At 44.0% G+C, this 18813-nt stretch overlaps 5 protein-coding genes across 5 annotated transcripts in view; 1 reads left to right on the forward strand and 4 right to left on the reverse strand.

The window, feature by feature from the left end:
- LOC134816918 (transcription activator BRG1-like) overlaps window positions 1-18813 on the forward strand; it is a 762051-nt gene that overhangs the window by 333755 nt on the left and 409483 nt on the right. The window lies entirely within an intron of this gene.
- Window positions 140-13271, reverse strand: LOC134815973 (trichohyalin-like). The gene is made up of 10 exons (XM_063824616.1): window positions 10008-13271; window positions 9807-9899; window positions 9423-9531; window positions 8429-8698; window positions 7806-8006; window positions 5821-5924; window positions 5554-5641; window positions 1007-1095; window positions 752-883; window positions 140-573 (listed from the first exon to the last, which is right to left on the reverse strand). Exons 1-10 carry the CDS (start codon window positions 11186-11188, stop codon window positions 402-404), a joined length of 2439 nt encoding a protein of 812 aa, XP_063680686.1. The 5' UTR covers window positions 11189-13271; the 3' UTR covers window positions 140-401.
- Window positions 1510-3350, reverse strand: LOC134816002 (tubulin alpha-1B chain-like). Its single transcript, XM_063824662.1, has 2 exons — window positions 3242-3350; window positions 1510-3073 (listed from the first exon to the last, which is right to left on the reverse strand). The coding sequence occupies exons 1-2, from the start codon at window positions 3242-3244 to the stop codon at window positions 1718-1720; spliced, it is 1359 nt and encodes a 452-aa protein (XP_063680732.1). The 5' UTR covers window positions 3245-3350; the 3' UTR covers window positions 1510-1717.
- Window positions 12423-14242, reverse strand: LOC134815995 (uncharacterized). Its single transcript, XM_063824650.1, has 3 exons — window positions 14188-14242; window positions 13892-14056; window positions 12423-13772 (listed from the first exon to the last, which is right to left on the reverse strand). The coding sequence occupies exons 1-3, from the start codon at window positions 14200-14202 to the stop codon at window positions 12423-12425; spliced, it is 1530 nt and encodes a 509-aa protein (XP_063680720.1). The 5' UTR covers window positions 14203-14242.
- On the reverse strand, window positions 16710-18805 carry LOC134825272 (loricrin-like). Its single transcript, XM_063837432.1, has 5 exons — window positions 18630-18805; window positions 18115-18435; window positions 17403-17996; window positions 17035-17129; window positions 16710-16732 (listed from the first exon to the last, which is right to left on the reverse strand). The coding sequence occupies exons 1-5, from the start codon at window positions 18803-18805 to the stop codon at window positions 16710-16712; spliced, it is 1209 nt and encodes a 402-aa protein (XP_063693502.1).

The following is an 18813-nucleotide window of genomic DNA, read 5'->3' on the forward strand; positions in this document are numbered from 1 at the left end:
GGACATAGGAGAGCATTTTTACTACAAGTACAACAAGAGGGGCGATTCGGTCCGTCGCATCACATCAAGATTGGCGTAATTTTTGGTGTATAACTTTAATTCTTTTTCCAATTCTGGTTAACAAATGAAAAAGAATCAGTTATGAATAATGCTTTCTTGATTCCCGGTATAGCAAATGGTAAAATATTCACTTATTTACAGACCTCGGTAATAGTAATACAAAATATTTAGAAATCATCAACGTAACAAGAAAAGGAGCAGGCCTAAGAATGAAGAATATATTTTGAGCCGTAGTACATACATATTACATTGCGATGAAAACTGCGATGAAATGCCGCGCATTTATACAGGCGTACGTTTAAGTATGATTTGTAAATGACAGTCCTACACAACACAAGTCTCTACATAGCAGTGGGGGTTTGAGGGGTGGAGCCCCTACTACTGAGTCGAGTTAACATGGCCTCCTGGGCAACTGTCCTGATCGAGCGAGGGAAGAACTGAGCAGCGTCCTTAGCCCGACGAGGTCGGATCTTGGGCTTCAGTAATCCTTGTCTCTTGGCTGAGAGCTGGAACCTGGGAAATAACGGGTAAAGATAACAAATTATCATCGGTAGAAATAATTACTCTATTTCTTAGATACTGTGTTAAGGAATCGGGTATCTTAGGTACATTAATCTTTTATGGGATCATTGATCTTGAAATAATCATAAATGTGATGTAAAACTAGAAGTGTCATGTAAAACTAGTGTACCTCTGTGAGCTCTGACGACGGACAAGTTCTTCTTTGGCTCTGGAGAGGAGGGTGATGGGTCCTCTAGCCGCCTTCTGTTCAGTACTCAGGACCTTAGCATGCTGCAGAACCTCATCCAGCTCCTCCTTCGACCTGGAACCGGACATATAGTTACACATGCGTGATGGATGGCTTTCTATAATAAATAAAAGGCAGGATTAATTCAAACAGCTTCACGTTCCTCAAATTGATATTTGACAAGTCGTAAAAACGAACCTCGTGACAAACATAGCCTTGAAGACGTCAGCAAGTTCCTCTCTGTCAAAGTCAGCGTGTTGTATCAGTTGAGATATGAACTTCAGCTCCTGAGAGAGTGTAACATTAAGGTATCCTGACAGTTACCATAGTAACAGGTAACAGGTAAACCGTGTCCAGGTAACAGGTAACAGGTAACAGGTAACAGGTAACAGGTAAACCGTGTCCACTTCTAATGGACAAGTTCTGGACAGGATAAGGAGGCGTTGTGAAAAAGATAAGTCTAGGGTTGAACATGTATCGATAGGGTTCCATCTGTCACGCTACCAGTCAGACAATAAGAGATTAACACTTTGGAGGTCAATTTCCGGGGCTAGAAAAATTCAATTAATTTGATCTCCTGAGTGGGTACATATTAGCCTCCTCCGCATGCATTCAGATAAAGATATCTCGTGATTTGTTGGAACGAGGTCCTGGATGAATTTTGTACAGGAAAGACAGTTTTTGGACAAGATAAAGAAACATTGAAGATTTATTTCAAGTTGAATGATTTTGGAAAATTATTACAGCACAACGAGCTTTGGCATAACCGCCGGACTCAAATATTTCTATCTGTAACTAAAAAAGACCAAAAGATGATGATAAATTATTTCATTAAAAAATTAGCAGTCAAATGTAAAAGTTCTAGAAAATTCTAAATTCCTCATCGTCCAGCGGGAGTTCTAGAAGGGTCTAGTATTCCTCATCATCATCTTCCTCTCCCTCGTTGTCAACAGAGTCGGTACCGACCTCCTCGTAGTCCTTCTCCAGAGCAGCCAGATCCTCTCTAGCTTCAGAGAACTCTCCCTCTTCCATTCCCTCTCCTACGTACCAGTGGACAAAGGCTCTCTTGGCATACATGAGATCGAACTTGTGATCCAGACGGGCCCATGCCTCAGCAATGGCAGTGGTGTTGGACAACATGCACACAGCTCTCTGAACCTTGGCAAGATCACCTCCGGGAACAGCAGTTGGTGGCTGGTAGTTGATGCCAACCTTGAATCCAGTGGGACACCAGTCCACAAATTGGATGGACTTTTTCGTCTTGATGGTGCCGATGGCAGCGTTGACGTCTTTGGGGACAACATCTCCCCTGTAGAGGAGACAACAAGCCATGTACTTGCCGTGTCGGGGATCACACTTCACCATCTGGTTGGCAGGCTCAAAGCAAGCGTTGGTGATCTCAGCAACAGAGAGCTGCTCGTGGTAAGCCTTCTCAGCGGAGATAACTGGAGCATAAGTAGCCAGAGGGAAGTGGATCCTGGGGTAGGGCACCAAGTTGGTCTGGAACTCAGTCAGATCAACGTTCAGAGCACCATCAAATCGGAGAGAAGCTGTGATGGAGGAGACAATTTGTGCCATCAGTCTGTTCAAATTGGTGTAGGAAGGTCTCTCAATGTCCAGGTTTCGTCGGCAGATGTCGTAGACGGCCTCGTTGTCGACCATGAAGGCACAATCAGAATGCTCGAGGGTGGTGTGGGTCGTCAGAATGGAGTTGTAGGGCTCTACCACAGCAGTTGAGATCTGAGGAGCAGGGTAGATGGCAAACTCGAGTTTGCTCTTCTTTCCGTAGTCTACACTCAGTCTTTCCAGGAGAAGAGAGGTGAACCCAGATCCAGTACCTCCACCGAAGGAATGGAAGACAAGGAATCCTTGAAGTCCAGTGCACTGGTCAGCGAGTTTCCTAAGTCTGTCTAGAACGAGATCGACAATATCTTTCCCGACAGTGTAGTGGCCTCGAGCGTAGTTGTTAGCAGCATCTTCCTTTCCAGTGATGAGCTGCTCTGGATGGAAGAGTTGTCTGTAGGTTCCAGTCCTCACTTCGTCAACAACAGTTGGCTCCAAGTCAAGGAACACAGCCCTAGGAACGTGTTTCCCGGCTCCAGTCTCGCTGAAGAAGGTGTTAAAAGAATCATCACCACCTCCTATGGTCTTGTCAGAAGGCATCTGTCCATCAGGCTGGATACCGTGCTCCAGGCAGTAAAGTTCCCAGCAAGCATTTCCAATCTGGACACCAGCTTGACCAATATGAATAGAGATACACTCGCGCTGAAAGTTAAAAGCTTTGAAAATAATATCGAATTACTGTTTGCCGGAACTTATACGGAACAATTTTAATGCTTTTTATACTACTTCTAGGACGGAGATAGACAGAATGAACTTTCAACAACTTCTTTCCGACTTTAACCTAATTAGAATGAAAGTTTATTGCTTTACCATAGTTGGAGAGAAAAATGTAAAAACTAAGACTCAGTAAGAGTAACGACGAACCTCTGAGACAATAATTTTATAATGAACTTGATGTACATTCTCTGGTGTATATTCTCCCTCCTTAAACGTTTGCGCTGCTAACCATAGAGTAACTTGTCGTCTGCAGATTGGGCGAAATAAGGGTCATGTGCCAACACAAGGCGCTCTCATTGGTTGAAAAGGGCGGAGGACCGTCCACGTGACAGCGCGCGTGACCTCTTGGTAACGCGGGACAACATTAGCGTCATCTTGATCACATTAGAGCGGGAGAGATTGTGAGCGAAGTTTCTCGATGATAATTACGGAGTTTATTACTGATTAAAATCAAACCGATTAAGCTAGGGCTTTCAAACTAGGCATTTCTCAGTGTTTGGCCAAGACATACTCAGCGGTGGAAATTGAGTCGAATCTGAACCTCATTTCCTGAGATGGAGTTTTAAAAGTGAATCTTACCTTCATGACATCATAAACCCGACCATCCAAATGGTTACACTCATTTATTAGAAGGTATTTTGTAAGGAAACGCAGAATGATAGGCGTGTTATAATAACAGTGGGAAGTAGACTTGTAGTCTCCATTTTAAAGTTGGTGGTACTGATCCGGAAGGTAACACTGCACTGCTATATTATGTAAATCTTACAGAACGCCCTTCAAGGTTATGTTTTTAGTGTCATTAGATGTAGAAAATGTCACATTACGGTAGTTCTTGCCAGTAACTCATGACTGATCGTTTGGAATTTCTCAGGATACGAGAAACTGCCCAGGAAACCTATGAAGATCAACAAGATACCATTTAATGACAGATCCAAACCCTTCCACTCTGTGCGGGACCACGTGACCACGTGACCAGGTTACTGTTTCGAAATATCTCGATTATTAAAGACCCCGTATGGCGTATAGTAGGGCACACCTGATATCTGATAAATGGCAAAAGTGATCTACAAGTCAATGATTTTCTTGGATATAGTTATTGCTTTATTGTAGTTGGACTGTAAGACGGTTATTATGCCAACTACTATAATAAGTAATATAACGAGTAATATAAAGTATAATAAGTAAGTTAATATAAGATAACCGCTGGTAATATAACGAGTAATATAAAGTATAATAAGTAAGTTAATATAAGATAACCGCTGGTAATATAACGAGTAATATAAAGTATAATAAGTAAGTTAATATAAGATAACCGCTGGTAATATAACGAGTAGGTAATATAAAGTATAATAAGTAAGTTAATGCAAGATACCCGCCAGTAACGGGGATCCCACCTCAGACTGTTAGCCATTTCAAGCAATCATTATCTTAATTAAAACTCCTATTTACCTACACTTGACGTGTGTGTACTCACACTAAATGTCTAGGTATATTAGTTCTCAGTCTAGCAGTTTAAAATTTGCCAAGATTTAATCGCATAAATATATTTTGTGGTTACTCGCTAAGAAGTTCTGCAGAAATCCTGACAAATTATTATGCCTGGTTCACTGAAACATCACTTCTGTTATTAAGTGAGTGTAGTAATTTGATATGGGATACTGACTACCGAATAGGCGGGGAATGCGGCTCTTGCTGCTGTAAAAACTAAAAACCTTAAAAGTCTGAGTAAGTACCTATGTAATGTAATTGCAACCTTTTACACTACATTGCGGACATTATAAAGAGATCCTGTGGCTAGTAGTATACATTTAGTATACACTTAGTGTACATGTGTAAACGGTCCGTGCCCTGAGGGGTCAGGAAGTATGGTGCTATTAATGTGTTACAGTCTTCAAACCTTGAGGGGGGGGGGGGGGGGGGGGGGGGGACTCCTGTTACTCCTTCATAATACATTTTAAATGAACACAGTTAAAAAATAAGTTATTCAATGTTTGAATTCAAGCCAGTGTCACCAGTGGCGTAACGTTGCCTGTTGGCGTCCCCCGCCGAAAATGCGCCCCCCTCTTGGCGCCACCTCCCCTTTTGGCGCCCCTCCCTAAAATTGAGCAAATTAGGTGATTTTAGAGGATACGCCGGTAAAATCTCTAAAGAAGTGTTTTTCTAGAGCAAAACGCGCAGTTTTGCTAGTACATCAGTTAAGTTTTTCAAAATTGTCCCACATTCAAACGACAATTTTACGCCCCCCCCCCCCCCTAAGATTGCGCCCCCCCCCCTAAGATTGCGCCCCCCCCCGCACAGTGCAGCGGGGTCAGCGGGGCCCTTCGTTACGCCAATGAGTGTCACATTGGGTTGCAGGTTGGAGTGTTCACAATTTACACAAAAGTCTGAGAAATTAAGTCGCATACCTTAACTTTGATTTCTCTAAGTCGCACAAGTTCGAATTTGCGCTCCAACTCCTCCACAGTCTGCTCAGTTTCGATTCTCAGTGTGTCTCTGAAGTGGCAATCATCTAATTAGCATAATTACTTAATTAGCATAAACTACATCGCTCTAAATATTCAGCATGCTCCTCTAAATAGAACCGCTAAAAATAATGCCAGAACAGGGATCGAATATAAACCGAATTAAGGCATAATTCCAATAATTTGAGAAGAATGCGTAGAAGGGCATACCTCAGCTGCTTTCGCTCGTTCTTCTGTTTCTGCAACAGGAGCATTTTCTTGTACATATAGGCTGGGGATTTGTCAGCCTTGTCAGTTATCGCTTCTGCTTGTTGCTGTGACAAAGTAAGGATCGTCATTATTTACGTCAAGTATTCTCCAGAAGATTCTATTTTTAGTAATTTAAGTAACCTGATAGGCGGTGATCTCGTAACCGTCGTAATACTTTAAAAGGATACATTTATGTGAAGGTTACGTCTAGTTTATATCTAAGACAACTTGAAATGTAACCAAACGTATGATCTCGAACAGAAAGTTAAGCTGAAATAACAAACTTGGTGCCTAGCTATCAGTCCTTCCTCCATATTAAATAACAAACTTGGTGCCTAGCTATCAGTTCTTCCTCCATATTAAATAACTAACCTGGTGCCTAGCTATCAGTTCTTCCTCCATGTGAAATAACTAACCTGGTGTCTAGCTATCAGTTCTTCCTCCATGTGAAATAACTAACCTGGTGCCTAGCTATCAGTTCTTCCTCCATGTTAAATAACTAACCTGGTGCCTAGCTATCAGTTCTTCCTCCATGTGAAATAACTAACCTGGTGCCTAGCTATCAGTTCTTCCTCCATGTTAAATAACTAACTTGGTGCCTAGCTATCAGTTCTTCCTCCATGTTAAATAACTAACCTGGTGCCTAGCTATCAATTCTTCCTCCATGTGAAATAACTAACCTGGTGCCTAGCTATCAGTTCTTCCTCCATGTTAAATAACTAACCTGGTGCCTAGCTATCAGTTCCTCCTCCATGTGAAATAACTAACCTGGTGCCTAGCTATCAGTTCTTCCTCCATGTTAAATAACTAACCTGGTGCCTAGCTATCAGTTCTTCCTCCATGTTAAATAACTAACCTGGTGCCTAGCTATCAGTTCTTCCTCCATGTTAAATAACTAACCTGGTGCCTAGCTATCAGTTCTTCCTCCATATTAAATAACTAACCTGGTGCCTAGCTATCAGTTCTTCCTCCATGTTAAATAACTAACCTGGTGCCTAGCTATCAGTTCTTCCTCCATGTTAAATAACTAACCTGGTGCCTAGCTATCAGTTCTTCCTCCATGTTAAATAACTAACCTGGTGCCTGGCTATTAGTTCTTCCTCCATGTTAAATAACTAACCTGGTGCCTAGCTATCAGTTCTTCCTCCATGTGAAATAACTAACCTGGTGTCTAGCTATCAGTTCTTCCTCCATGTGAAATAACTAACCTGGTGCCTAGGGGGGGGGTCCAAGGGGAACTTTGGGGAGTTTTGGGGAACTTTTTTTGGGGAACTTCAGGAAACCTGGGGGACTTTCCCAAAGTTCCCCAAAAAATTATCAATGAAACAAATAATTTTGGGGAATTTTGGGGAACTTTTTTTTGGGGAACTTCAGAAAGTTCCCCAAAATTCCCCAAAAAAATTATCATGCCAAAAAAATTATCATGCTGCAAGTATCAACAAGTAAGTTAAGATTATACCTTATAATAACATACATGTTAACATTAATGGGTATTAATGTATATTAGAGAAATTTTGAATAATTTTGAATAATTTTGAATAATTTTGAATAATTTTGAATAATTTTGAATAATTTTGGGGAATTTTGGGGAACTTTGGGGAGTTTTGGGGAACTTTTTTTTGGGGAACTTCAGAAATCTTGGGGGACTTTCCCAAAGTTCCCCAAAGTTCCCCTTGGACCCCCCCCTGCCTAGCTATCAGTTCTTCCTCCATGTGAAATAACTAACCTGGTGCCTAGCTATCAGTTCTTCCTCCATGTTAAATAACTAACCTGGTGCCTAGCTATCAGTTCTTCCTCCATGTCAAATAACTAACCTGGTGCCTAGCTATCAATTCTTCCTCCATGTCAAATAACCAACCTGGTGCCTAGCTATCAGTTCTTCCTCCATGTTAAATAACTAACCTGGTGCCTAGCTATCAGTTCTTCCTCCATGTTAAATAACTAACCTGGTGCCTAGCTATCAGTTCTTCCTCCATGCCCCTCAGTTTCTGCTCGAGTCTGCCGGTCAGAATAGTTTTCTGTCTGTCCTTCTGCTCGTTCAGCTCGCCTATCTTACCCTCCATGTCCTTTAGATGTGCGTCTACCATATCTTTCACTTTCGTGTCTTTTAGCACTCCTCGAGAAGACAGGTCGTCTATCAAGTTCAGCTGAAAAGTGAGAGTTTTAAGAAAATTACATTTTAATACAATCTGAATATCAGTTATAATCTCTCGGGGGTTGGTAATTTTAGCAATATTTTATTTTGAATATTTTATTATTTGATTGTTTCACACTTTTCATATTTCATAATTTTATTACTAGGTGGATCGGAGGTGATGTTATTGAGACTTTGGGCGGCCATAAAACTCCTGTTTTGAAAGTTGTCCTCTGTACTTGTTTCACTGACCCACGCTTTATAGCATTTATACATTTCGGCCCATTTTATATGTTTGTTCGATTTGCTGTACATTTGTAAATTTGCTATTTTGTAAAAGTTTCAAATCAAAAAAAAATCAATGTAGAAGACCTCCATTTTAGCAGCTTAAGGCCGAGTAGAAGAAATATTTGTTGATAAGCCAGAAGAACAAACCTCGACTTTAGTGAGAGAGTTGAGCTGTCCCCTCAGCGTGGCGACCTCCCTGCTCTTCTGAACTTGAAGTGAAGCTAACATTGAGGCTAGTCTTCTCTTCTGGTCTGTCAGGATAGTGCTCTTCTCCTCCATAATATCGTCATGTATTTCCTCAGCTTCGTGTAGGTCCAGGGACTCAACTGATCTGAGCAGGTCCATCCTGTCCTCCTGATGCCGATGCAGAAGGTTCTGGATTGTGTCATCTGTTCTTCCATCCCCCGACTTGAACAGCTGGGGAGAGTCAGTCATTTAATTGTTTGCAATAAACTCAATGAAACTATTCAGCCGAGGTAGTGTATTTATGCAATTTTAAGATTCCAGAACTCCCCTTCGGCAGTAGTGTACAGTGTTCAATGTTCAATGTTCAGTGTTCAATGTTCAGTGTTCAGTGTTCAGTGTTCAGTGTTCAGTGTTCAATGTTCAGTGTTCAGTGTTCAATGTTCAGTGTTCAATGTTCAGTGTTCAGTGTTCAATGTTCAATGTTCAATGTTCAATGTTCAATATTCAGTGTTCAATGTTCAGTGTTCAGTGTTCAATGTTCAATGTTCAGTGTTCAATGTTCAGTGTTCAATGTTCAGTGTTCAATGTTCAATGTTCAGTGTTCAATGTTCAGTGTTCAATGTTCAATGTTCAGTGTTCAATGTTCAGTGTTCAATGTTCAATGTTCAGTGTTCAATGTTCAGTGTTCAGTGTTCAATGTTCAGTGTTCAGTGTTCAGTGTTCAATGTTCAGTGTTCAATGTTCAGTGTTCAATGTTCAGTGTTCAATGTTCAGTGTTCAATGTTCAGTGTTCAATGTTCAATGTTCAGTGTTCAATGTTCAGTGTTCAATATTCAGTGTTCAATGTTCAGTGTTCAGTGTTCAGTGTTCAATATTCAGTGTTCAGTGTTCAGTGTTCAATGTTCAGTGTTCAGTGTTATATGTGACATAGTAGTAGTGTAATTGTGGATCTCACCTCACGTTCGCTGGTTTGGGAATCCATCATTTTCTCGAGTCTCCTCGCTATTTTCGCAGCAAGTCTTTCTTGCTTCTTCCGTTTGTAGCGCAGCTTTTGTACAGTCAATCTGTCAAGTATTCTTGTTATAATTCGTGTGTGGAAGAAGTATTATTGAAAGGGGTGTAGGAAGCGGGGGGAGGGCAGGGGGGGGGGGGGGGGCCTGATTATTGATATCCGAAGTCCGAACAATGTCAAGCTTCGGCACTACTATACTGGTACAATTAGTTCCATTTCAGTGGTGTTATTTCAATAAAACCGCAACCAAAAATCTAAGTTTTCAAAGCCAAATTTTCTGTCAAATATAATGATAGTTTTGTAAAATTAGAAAAGAAATATACTGACCCCTCCTCAAGTTCAAGTAAGTTACGTCGATGTTCTCTCATAACATTATCCCTGGTCTCTTGGTTCATCACTAACTGACTCTCCAGCAGCCGTCTGATAGAGGGTGGGGTTACAATCTAAACAATGGTAATATTTAATGTGACAAAAGTTAACGTCCGAGATAATATGCTAATATGACTAATTAACTTTAGCAGCACTTACTCGACCATCTTTGCCTCCTGTTCTTTGAGAGCAGTTTGTTCCAGTTTGTCAGCCTCTACCTGGCTCTTGATCCGCTCCTCGCTGTCCAGCACTCTCTGCTGGAGCGCACTCTCGATCATCTTTATAGCGCCGTTCTTCTCAGTCTCCAACTTTGTCTGGTCCCGGAAGTTTCTTTGTCTCTGGACCTCTGTTTGACTGCTGCCGATGATGGCTCGTTTGATCAATGTCTCGAATATCTTGTCCTGATTCTCCCTGAACCGTGTAAGACTTTCACTGGTGAAGTGATCCCAAACCATGGCCAGTTCCAGAGCGGTCAGCTCGTCCATCTCGTCGAACAGCTGCTCCTCCTCCATTCTCCGGCCAATGTGGAATCTGATCTTCCTCTCCAGGAACTCGGCCGGACTTATCTCTTTGCGGCTTATCTTGTCGTTGTACTTCTGTTGGAACATCTCATACGCCTCAAGATGAGCGTTCAGCTGCTTCCTTGCCTTGTCCTGAGCTTTAGCCCTGACTGTGTCCCTTACGCTCTCCTCGTAATTCTTCATCACGTCCACCATTGCCGTCTTGTTCTCGTTTGAAGACACGTTGATTAGGTTGAGAAGGTCTTCTCCGTACGATCTCTTGATCAAAGACTCCCTGATGAGCCGGTTGATGGTTTGCTTCATCGAGTTGGAGACACTGGCCATGAGACTGTTGTGATACTTGACACGCTCCTCCTTTATCCTCAGAGTTGCTTCTCTCTTCAGCAGCCTTTCTTCGTGGACGAACTTCTGTCTGCACGCCTCCTCATGGAAAGCTTCGTCAATAACATCAATGTAATGCTTGCTTCTACTGATAAGATCATCCCGCACATCGTTGTTCAAATTAGCCTCTTCGGCGATAGATAAAAAGAAGTCCTTAACAAGTAGGTTCAAAGACACCCTCTTCCGAATTATAAAGTCTCGTCGGAGTTTCTCCCTCTCTTCCTCCAACTGCAGCCTCAATAGAACCTCAAAGTCAGTTCTCTGTACCTCGTGCTGCCTTTTGAGGAGCTCTATAAAGTCCACTCTCTCCTGGAAGGGGACGCTCTGAAGCACAGTAACCAGATTGTCAAGCTCGTCGTCCTGTTGATCCATTAACTTCTCCTGAGCCGATTTGGCAGAGTGTTGAAGTTCAGACTCAAGCTCTCTCTCCCTAGCCATATGTTGTTCAGTCAGCTCTACATCAGCAGCCTTGTAGTCCTTGTCCAGATGCTGGAAGAGTTTCTTGCCCTCTGTTTTCAGGTCCTGAAACAGTAACGATCCACCCCACGCTCTCCAGAATGAGCTGTCTCTGCTGCTTGGCCATGTCCTCCTCCACAGCAACCGTATGTGCAATATCCAGAGTATCTAATGAAGTCAGGGACGCTTTGTAGTCCTTCTCAGTCAGGGCCTGCACCAGATCATCAGCGAGCTCAGCAGCCAGGAGGAGGTCTCCTCTCTCCTTGATCCAGGACTCCAGCCTGACAGCAGGGCGGCGGGAGTACAACTCAAACTTAGTCGGAAGTGGTAAAACAGTGGTTCTTTTGCAGCAGACTAGCATGATCAGCATGGCAAATAGGACTCCGATAAAGAAGCAGATAGCAGCCGCCAAGCCCCACCCTCAGGTTCCTAGCACTGTAGGTCTGATGAAGGGCGACAGGGTACCGGTAAGGGGAGGTGTAATCTCTAGAGTCCTCGTACTTTGGGGGCAGGGCTTTATATTTAGCAACAACTTCCAGCTCATCACTACTATCGAGATATGTCACGAAACTAAAAGAGAAGGTCTCTTCAGGGTTGTGAACCTCCTGGTACCAGTAATACTGATGGTGAATAGGACGTTCTAGAGTGTCATCGTCCCCCCACACTTTCTGCTTCTCCTCACTGTAACTATTCTTGACGAAAGGAATCTTCTCGTTGAAAGTAACATAATAAGTAACATTGTAAGCGGTAGATCGGCTAAGTCCTGGCTGCTGTATGGCTGTCACATTCCAGTGGATTTGTCCGCCATCCTCGAACGTGTCAAATAGAAAGCCGATATCAGGCTCGCCTACCACCATACTGAACACCTTATCGTAGGCATAATCGTTCACGACAAAGGACCACGTAACGTTAATGATGTCCCCTGCATCCAAGAACTCAACGTCGTTCATCTTGAAATGTATCCGGAAAGTAACCACGTCCTTGTCCGTCACTGCTTCGTGGAGATCGTTAACAAACGGAAAGAAAGAAAATCCGTATCCTGCAACAAGAGGGAGACGCTCTGTATCTATATCGTAGGTCGGCTCGCTCAGTTCGGGGTCGATCTCAACCTCAAGGATCTCCAGAGCGTTGAAGTATTTTAAATCATTTGACTGTCTCTTCTGTCTATTGTAAGTGGTTTTTTCGCTGCCATGGGCTTCTGCAGTGAGCTCAACTTTCAATTCGTCATGATTCCTTGAGGGATCTTCATGGGGAAGTCGATAGTGCGGTTCTCACCCACCACCATGTTGGTGGGGAAGTAAGCTGCCAGACCGGGTTGTTCCATCTCAAACGTGGGGATCATCATTACAAATTCCAGCTGCGTTTTCCCGAAGTCTTTTACGCAGGGGTCTGGATAATCGTTCTCATACTTTATTATGACAGTGATGTCATCAATGGGACCCACTAGAGCTGATCTGATGATAATGGGAACCATGATGTGGATCTGTTTGCCCACATTCAGCTTCTTGATGAGAGTGAGCCCAGTGTCGATATTCCCTTCATAACTCTCCGGCTTGCTAGCGGGGATATCCATGGTGTCCACAACTGAGTACTCGTCCGTGAACTCAATAGAACTCTGCTCCACCTTCGCCTTCTCTGTATCCTTCTGTTCTACATACAGCTTGACGTTCTGGGCTGCATTAGTCGCGTCCCCCCGGTTAGCGACCCAGATGTGACACTCCGCAATCTCCCCTCCGTTCGCGTGCTGGTCACACTCCCATCTGTAGTCCATCTCCGGTCCTATTATCTCAAAGGTAACGGACGAGGGATACGAGATCTCTATCTCAGTACCATCATCCGCAGCTGGGTGGGTCAGGATAGCATCTATGGTGATGTTAGTACCATGTTTTAGGGGTTTGAACTCGTTCACGACCTCTAGTCTGGTCTCGATGACGATGTCCTTGTAAGAGTTGACAGATTGTCCAGTAGCCTGAACATTGGTAAGCGTGAAAAAGCCAGCTGTCAGGTCCCCGGGGTTCTGGCTCGCAGTGAGGGGCCCGGCTGTTACTCCGCCTGCTTGCCGCACTTCTCCGACATCGTCATCAGGTATCTTTATTATTTCAACGTCCGGGTTGTTACCTCCGAGAGGCCATCTGAGTTCCACCTTCATTGTTGTGAGGTCAGATTTAGGGAAGTCCAGTATAATGTTCACTCCGAGATAAGGTGGCCCGCACGAGTAAAACTCGTCTTTACCGGTGTTCAATTCCATCTTCATGGACAGCCGGGGGATGGAGAGTTCGTTATTCCACTCTATCTGCTGTGACTTGATCTCTTTTCCGTTATCCTCCTTCCACTGTATGAACAGGTTCTGTCTAAAAATAGACGCGGGTCTCAACGAGCTAGACATTCTCATTGTGATGTTACAATCCATCTCGCTCGTTACTCCGAAACCTGTGATCTCCACCTGCATAAGCTTAGAGGACCCAGTAGTTGTCTCCGTCAAGGAATTATCTCCGCACGTCACATAGCTGGAGGCCTGGTCCTTGTTATAGGCTAGTCCGGACAATCCTATGAAGTTCAATTCCAGCTGAAATAGTAAACGTATCACCAACCAATACCAGAAGTATTAGACTTTTGAATATCCCTAGATTTAAAATTAAATTTATCAGAAAGATAGGAAATAGCAAAATATGACAGTGTGCTGACCTCATCTCCGACAAGTGTGTTAGGATGCCCTGCAGTAAGTTTAGCGGTTACCCTGAAAGTGACCGCCTCGCCCGCCTCAACTTCATCTCGATCCGAACTGAATTCCGTCCGAAGGAGGGTGCTCTGAGAACACACCAGTCCAACAGTGACTATTTGTATTAGTGCCTGGGGATATCGTGTGTTATTTAAAGGTACACTACGAGCGAAAAGACGACTATTCGAACAACACCTTAACACTTAGAAATATCTCAATCGCAAAGAATCAGCCTTAACCGTGCGTAATCAGCCATATTTACCTGCAGAAACTTCATATCTGCAAAGCGAAATGCAAAATCAGTGAAAAGTTACTGTATAGTAACAAGTAAGATTGTTGATAAGCAAACAGCTGGAGTCCAGGTAACGAGATCACGTGACCAGACCACGTGACCAGTATAACGTCACGTGACCAGTATTACGTCACGTGACCAGTGCTTCAACGGGTCACGTGACCAGTATTCCGTCACGTGACCAGTATTACGTCACGTGACCAGTGCTTCAACGGGTCACGTGACCAGTATTACGTCACGTGACCATCAGTTGTGCTGTTGATAAGCAAGACTGCTGCACTGCAGAAAGTTAAAAAGCTCCTTTCTTGTCAAAGCGGTGTAATTCCAAAACACTACATCTTTAATGTAGTTGATCTACAGCGAGTGATCAATGAGAGTATACAAGTTAACATGTGCAGCAAGGTGTGTTAACATGTGTAGCAAGGTGTGTTAACATGTGCAGCAAGGTGTGTTAACATGTGCAGCAAGGTGTGTTAAACAGCAATTAATGTACTTATTCAGCAAGGTGTGTTAAACAGCAATTAATGTACTTATTCAGCAAGGTGTGTTAAACAGCAATTAATGTACTTATTCAGAAAAGTAAGTTAACAGCTGACAGCCAGATTCTATGTAAAATGTTTTGAAGCTACTTGATAAGTAGTTTAATAACACTGCTAAGCAATCAAATAATGGGTGGTTAAGTGTTAGAGGTTGGCAAGGTTCTCCCCCAAATGTAGTGCAGTGTACCCCCAAATGTAGTGTACCCCCAAATGTAGTGTAGTGTACCCCCAAATGTAGTGTAGTGTACCCCCAAATGTAGTGTAGTATACCCCCAAATGTAGTGTAGTGTACCCCCAAATGTAGTGTAGTGTACCCCCAAATGCTAATGTAGTGTAGTGTACCCCCAAATGTAGTGTAGTGTACCCCCAAATGTAGTGTAGTGTACCCCCAAATGTAGTGTAGTGTACCCCCAAATGTAGTGTAGTGTACCCCCAAATGTAGTGTAGTGTACCCCCAAATTTAGTGTAGTGTACCCCTCAAATGTAGTGTAGTGTACCCCCAAATGTAGTGTAGTGTACCCCCAAATGTAGTGAAGTGTACCCCCAAATGTAATTTAGTGTACCCCCAAATGTAGTGTAGTGTACCTCCCAAATGTAGTGTAGTGTACCCCCCAATGCAAATGTAGTGTAGTGTACCCCCAAATGTAGTTAAGTGTACCCCCAAATGTAGTTTAGTGTACCCCCAAATGTAGTGTAGTGTACCCCCCAAATGTAGTGTAGTGTACCCCCAATGCAAATGTAGTGTAGTGTACCCCCCAAATGTAGTGTAGTGTACCCCCAAATGTAGTGTAGTGTACCCCTAAATGTAGTGTAGTGTACCCCCAAATGTAGTGTAGTGTACCCCCAAATGTAGTGTAGTGTACCCCCAAATGTAGTGTAGTGTACCCCCAAATGTAGTGTAGTGTACCCCCAAATGTAGTGTAGTGTACCCCTCCAATGTAGTGTAGTGTACCCCCAAATGTAGTTTAGTGTACCCCCAAATGTAGTGTAATGTACCTCCCAAATGTAGTGTAGTGTACCCCCAAATGTAGTTTAGTGTACCCCCAAATGTAGTGTAGTGTACCCCCCAAATGTAGTGTAGTGTAACCCCAAATGTAGTGTAGTGTACCCCCAAATGTAGTGTAGTGTACCCCAAATGTAGTTTAGTGTACCCCCAAATGTAGTGTAGTGTACCCCCAATGCACATGTAGTGTAGTGTACCCCCCAAATGTAGTGTAGTGTACCCCCAAATGTAGTGTAGTGTACCACCAAATGTAGTGTAGTGTACCCCCCAAATGTAGTGTAGTGTACCCCCAAAATTTAGTGTAGTGTACCCCCAAATGTAGTGTAGCGTACCCCCAAATAAAGTGTAGTGTACCCCCCAGTATTGTATTGCACCGTAGGCCATGTCACGCACTAAAATATCAGCCCCAAATATGTGATATCCCAAAATAGATTCATTACAGATTAATTCTTCAGAAGCCGCCAACTAACACTAACCAGAAACAGTCCTTAATTTCACCCAAACACGTCAGTAAGGTGTCACGTCACTGCAGTGACGTCATTGCAGTGACGTCATTGCAGTTTCATCAGACATTAGATCCACACACCAGCCTGGCCGCCCATTACAAATGTTTTAAATTAACAGGTTTTCGTTCGATCCCAACGTTTTCTGATATATCGATAACGTCGAAATAAAATTCCCTTCCGGTAAGGTGGCTCTAGTTTATCAGATCAGTGGAGTAGTGTATAAACTGCTGTTTCCCTGCTTTACACATACTTTATGACGTCATGACACACGTAGTGTCGTCCCAACGTGGAAATGGCATCCGAAGGTTGCTGGCCGTCCTTTGAGGTAATCAGTAATCTGTGTGCTTATCCTCGCTACAAGCTTTGAAATTTGATTAAACTTCGTATATATGAGCCCCATTCAGGGATTTGTATTACAGTTTCTTTAATTATCACTTTGTTCGTTTAGTCCTGTACTTGTAAGTAGCCTGTAGAGTTGTACTTGTACACTTTCCAGCCGCAAATAAGTAGTCTCCTAACCCAAACTACTGCTAGATCGGAACTAAGTCCGATCTTACTCACAGCTCTTAGTAATAGTCTGCTAACCCAACACTCCCACCACTCCCACAACTACCACTACTCCCACTACTACTACTCCCACAACTACTACAACTCCCACTACAACTACAACTCCCACTACTACTCCCACTACTCCCACTACTCCCACAACTCCTACTACACCCACTACTACTACCACTACCACAACTACTACAACTCCCACTACAACTACAACTCCCACTACTACTCCCACTACTCCCACTACTCCCACTACTCCCACTACTACTACCACTCCCACAACTACCACTTCTCCCACTACTACTACCACTACCACAACTACTACAACTCCCACTACAACTACAACTCCCACTACTACTCCCACTACTCCCACTACTCCCACTACTACTACTACTCCCACAACAACTACAACTCCCACTACTACTCCCACAACTCCTACAACTCCCACTACAACTACAACTCCCACTACTACTACCACTACTCCCACTACTACTACTCCCACAACTACTACAACTCCCACTACAACTACAACTCCCACTACTACTCCCACTACTCCCACTACTCCCACAACTCCTACTACACCCACTACTACTACCACTACCACAACTACTACAACTCCCACTACAACTACAACTCCCACTACTACTCCCACTACTCCCACTACTCCCACTACTCCCACTACTACTACCACTCCCACAACTACCACTACTCCCACTACCACAACTACTACAACTCCCACTACAACTACAACTCCCACTACTACTCCCACTACTCCCACTACTCCCACTACTCCCACTACTCCCACTACTCCCACAACAACTACAACTCCCACTACTACTCCCACAACTCCCACTACTCCCACTACTACTACTACTCCCACAACAACTACAACTCCCACTACTACTCCCACAACTCCTACTGCACCCACCACTCCCACTACTCCCACTACTCCCACTACTCCCACTACTCCCACAACTCCCACAACTCCCACAACTCCCACTACTCCCACTACTACAACTCCCACTACTCCCACTACTCCCACTACTACAACTCCCACTACTCCCACTACTCCCACAACTCCCACTACTCCCACTACTCCCACTACTACTACTACTCCCACAACAACTACAACTCCCACTACTACTCCCACAACTCCTACTGCACCCACCACTCCCACTACTCCCACTACTCCCACTACTCCCACTACTCCCACAACTCCCACAACTCCCACTACTCCCACTACTACAACTCCCACTACTCCCACTACTCCCACTACCCCACTACCCCACTACACCCACTTCTCCCACTACTCCCACTACTCCCACAACTCCCACTACTCCCACTACTCCCACTACTACTACTACTCCCACAACAACTACAACTCCCACTACTACTCCCACAACTCCTACTGCACCCACCACTCCCACTACTCCCACTACTCCCACTACACCCACTACTCCCACAACTCCCACAACTCCCACAACTCCCACTACTCCCACTACTACAACTCCCACTACTCCCACTACTCCCACTACTACAACTCCCACTACTCCCACTACTCCCACAACTCCCACTACTCCCACTACTCCCACTACTACTACTACTCCCACAACAACTACAACTCCCACTACTACTCCCACAACTCCTACTGCACCCACCACTCCCACTACTCCCACTACTCCCACTTCTCCCACTACTCCCACTACTCCCACAACTCCCACTACTCCCACTACTACAACTCCCACTACTCCCACTACTCCCACTACCCCACTACCCCACTACACCCACTTCTCCCACTACTCCCACTACCCCACTACCCCACTACTCCCACTTCTCCCACTACTCCCACTACTCCCACTACTCCCACTACTACAACTCCCACTACTCCCACTACACCCACTACTCCCACTACACCCACTACTCCCACTACTCCCACTACTCCCACTACTCCCACAACTCCCACTACTGCAGAATGAGACGCACATGTTTTGGA

The sequence above is a fragment of the Bolinopsis microptera genome, chromosome 1, assembly GCF_026151205.1.
Source record: "Bolinopsis microptera isolate Bmic1 chromosome 1, MBARI_Bmic_1.0, whole genome shotgun sequence".
NCBI lineage: Eukaryota > Metazoa > Ctenophora > Tentaculata > Lobata > Bolinopsidae > Bolinopsis > Bolinopsis microptera.

Excerpts from the sequence above, each read along its gene's own strand:
- LOC134815973 (XM_063824616.1), bottom strand. The coding sequence starts at position 11,188 with ATGGCTAGGGAGAGAGAGCTTGAGTCTGAACTTCAACACTCTGCCAAA. Across the intron at positions 9,532-9,806 it reads TTACTTGAACTTGAGGAGGG|ATTGACTGTACAAAAGCTGC; the intron begins GTCAGTATATTT and ends AATACTTGACAG. Across the intron at positions 1,096-5,553 it reads TTAGAGAAATCAAAGTTAAG|GAGCTGAAGTTCATATCTCA; the intron begins GTATGCGACTTA and ends ACACTCTCTCAG.
- LOC134815995 (XM_063824650.1), bottom strand. Across the intron at positions 13,773-13,891 it reads ACACACTTGTCGGAGATGAG|CTGGAATTGAACTTCATAGG; the intron begins GTCAGCACACTG and ends TTACTATTTCAG.
- LOC134825272 (XM_063837432.1), bottom strand. The coding sequence starts at position 18,805 with ATGTGCGTCTCATTCTGCAGTAGTGGGAGTTGTGGGAGTAGTGGGAGT. Across the intron at positions 18,436-18,629 it reads GGGAGTAGTGGGGTAGTGGG|TTGTTGTGGGAGTAGTAGTA; the intron begins GTAGTGGGAGTA and ends TGGGAGTTGTAG. Across the intron at positions 17,997-18,114 it reads GGGAGTAGTGGGAGAAGTGG|TGGGAGTGGTGGGTGCAGTA; the intron begins GTGTAGTGGGGT and ends TAGTGGGAGTAG.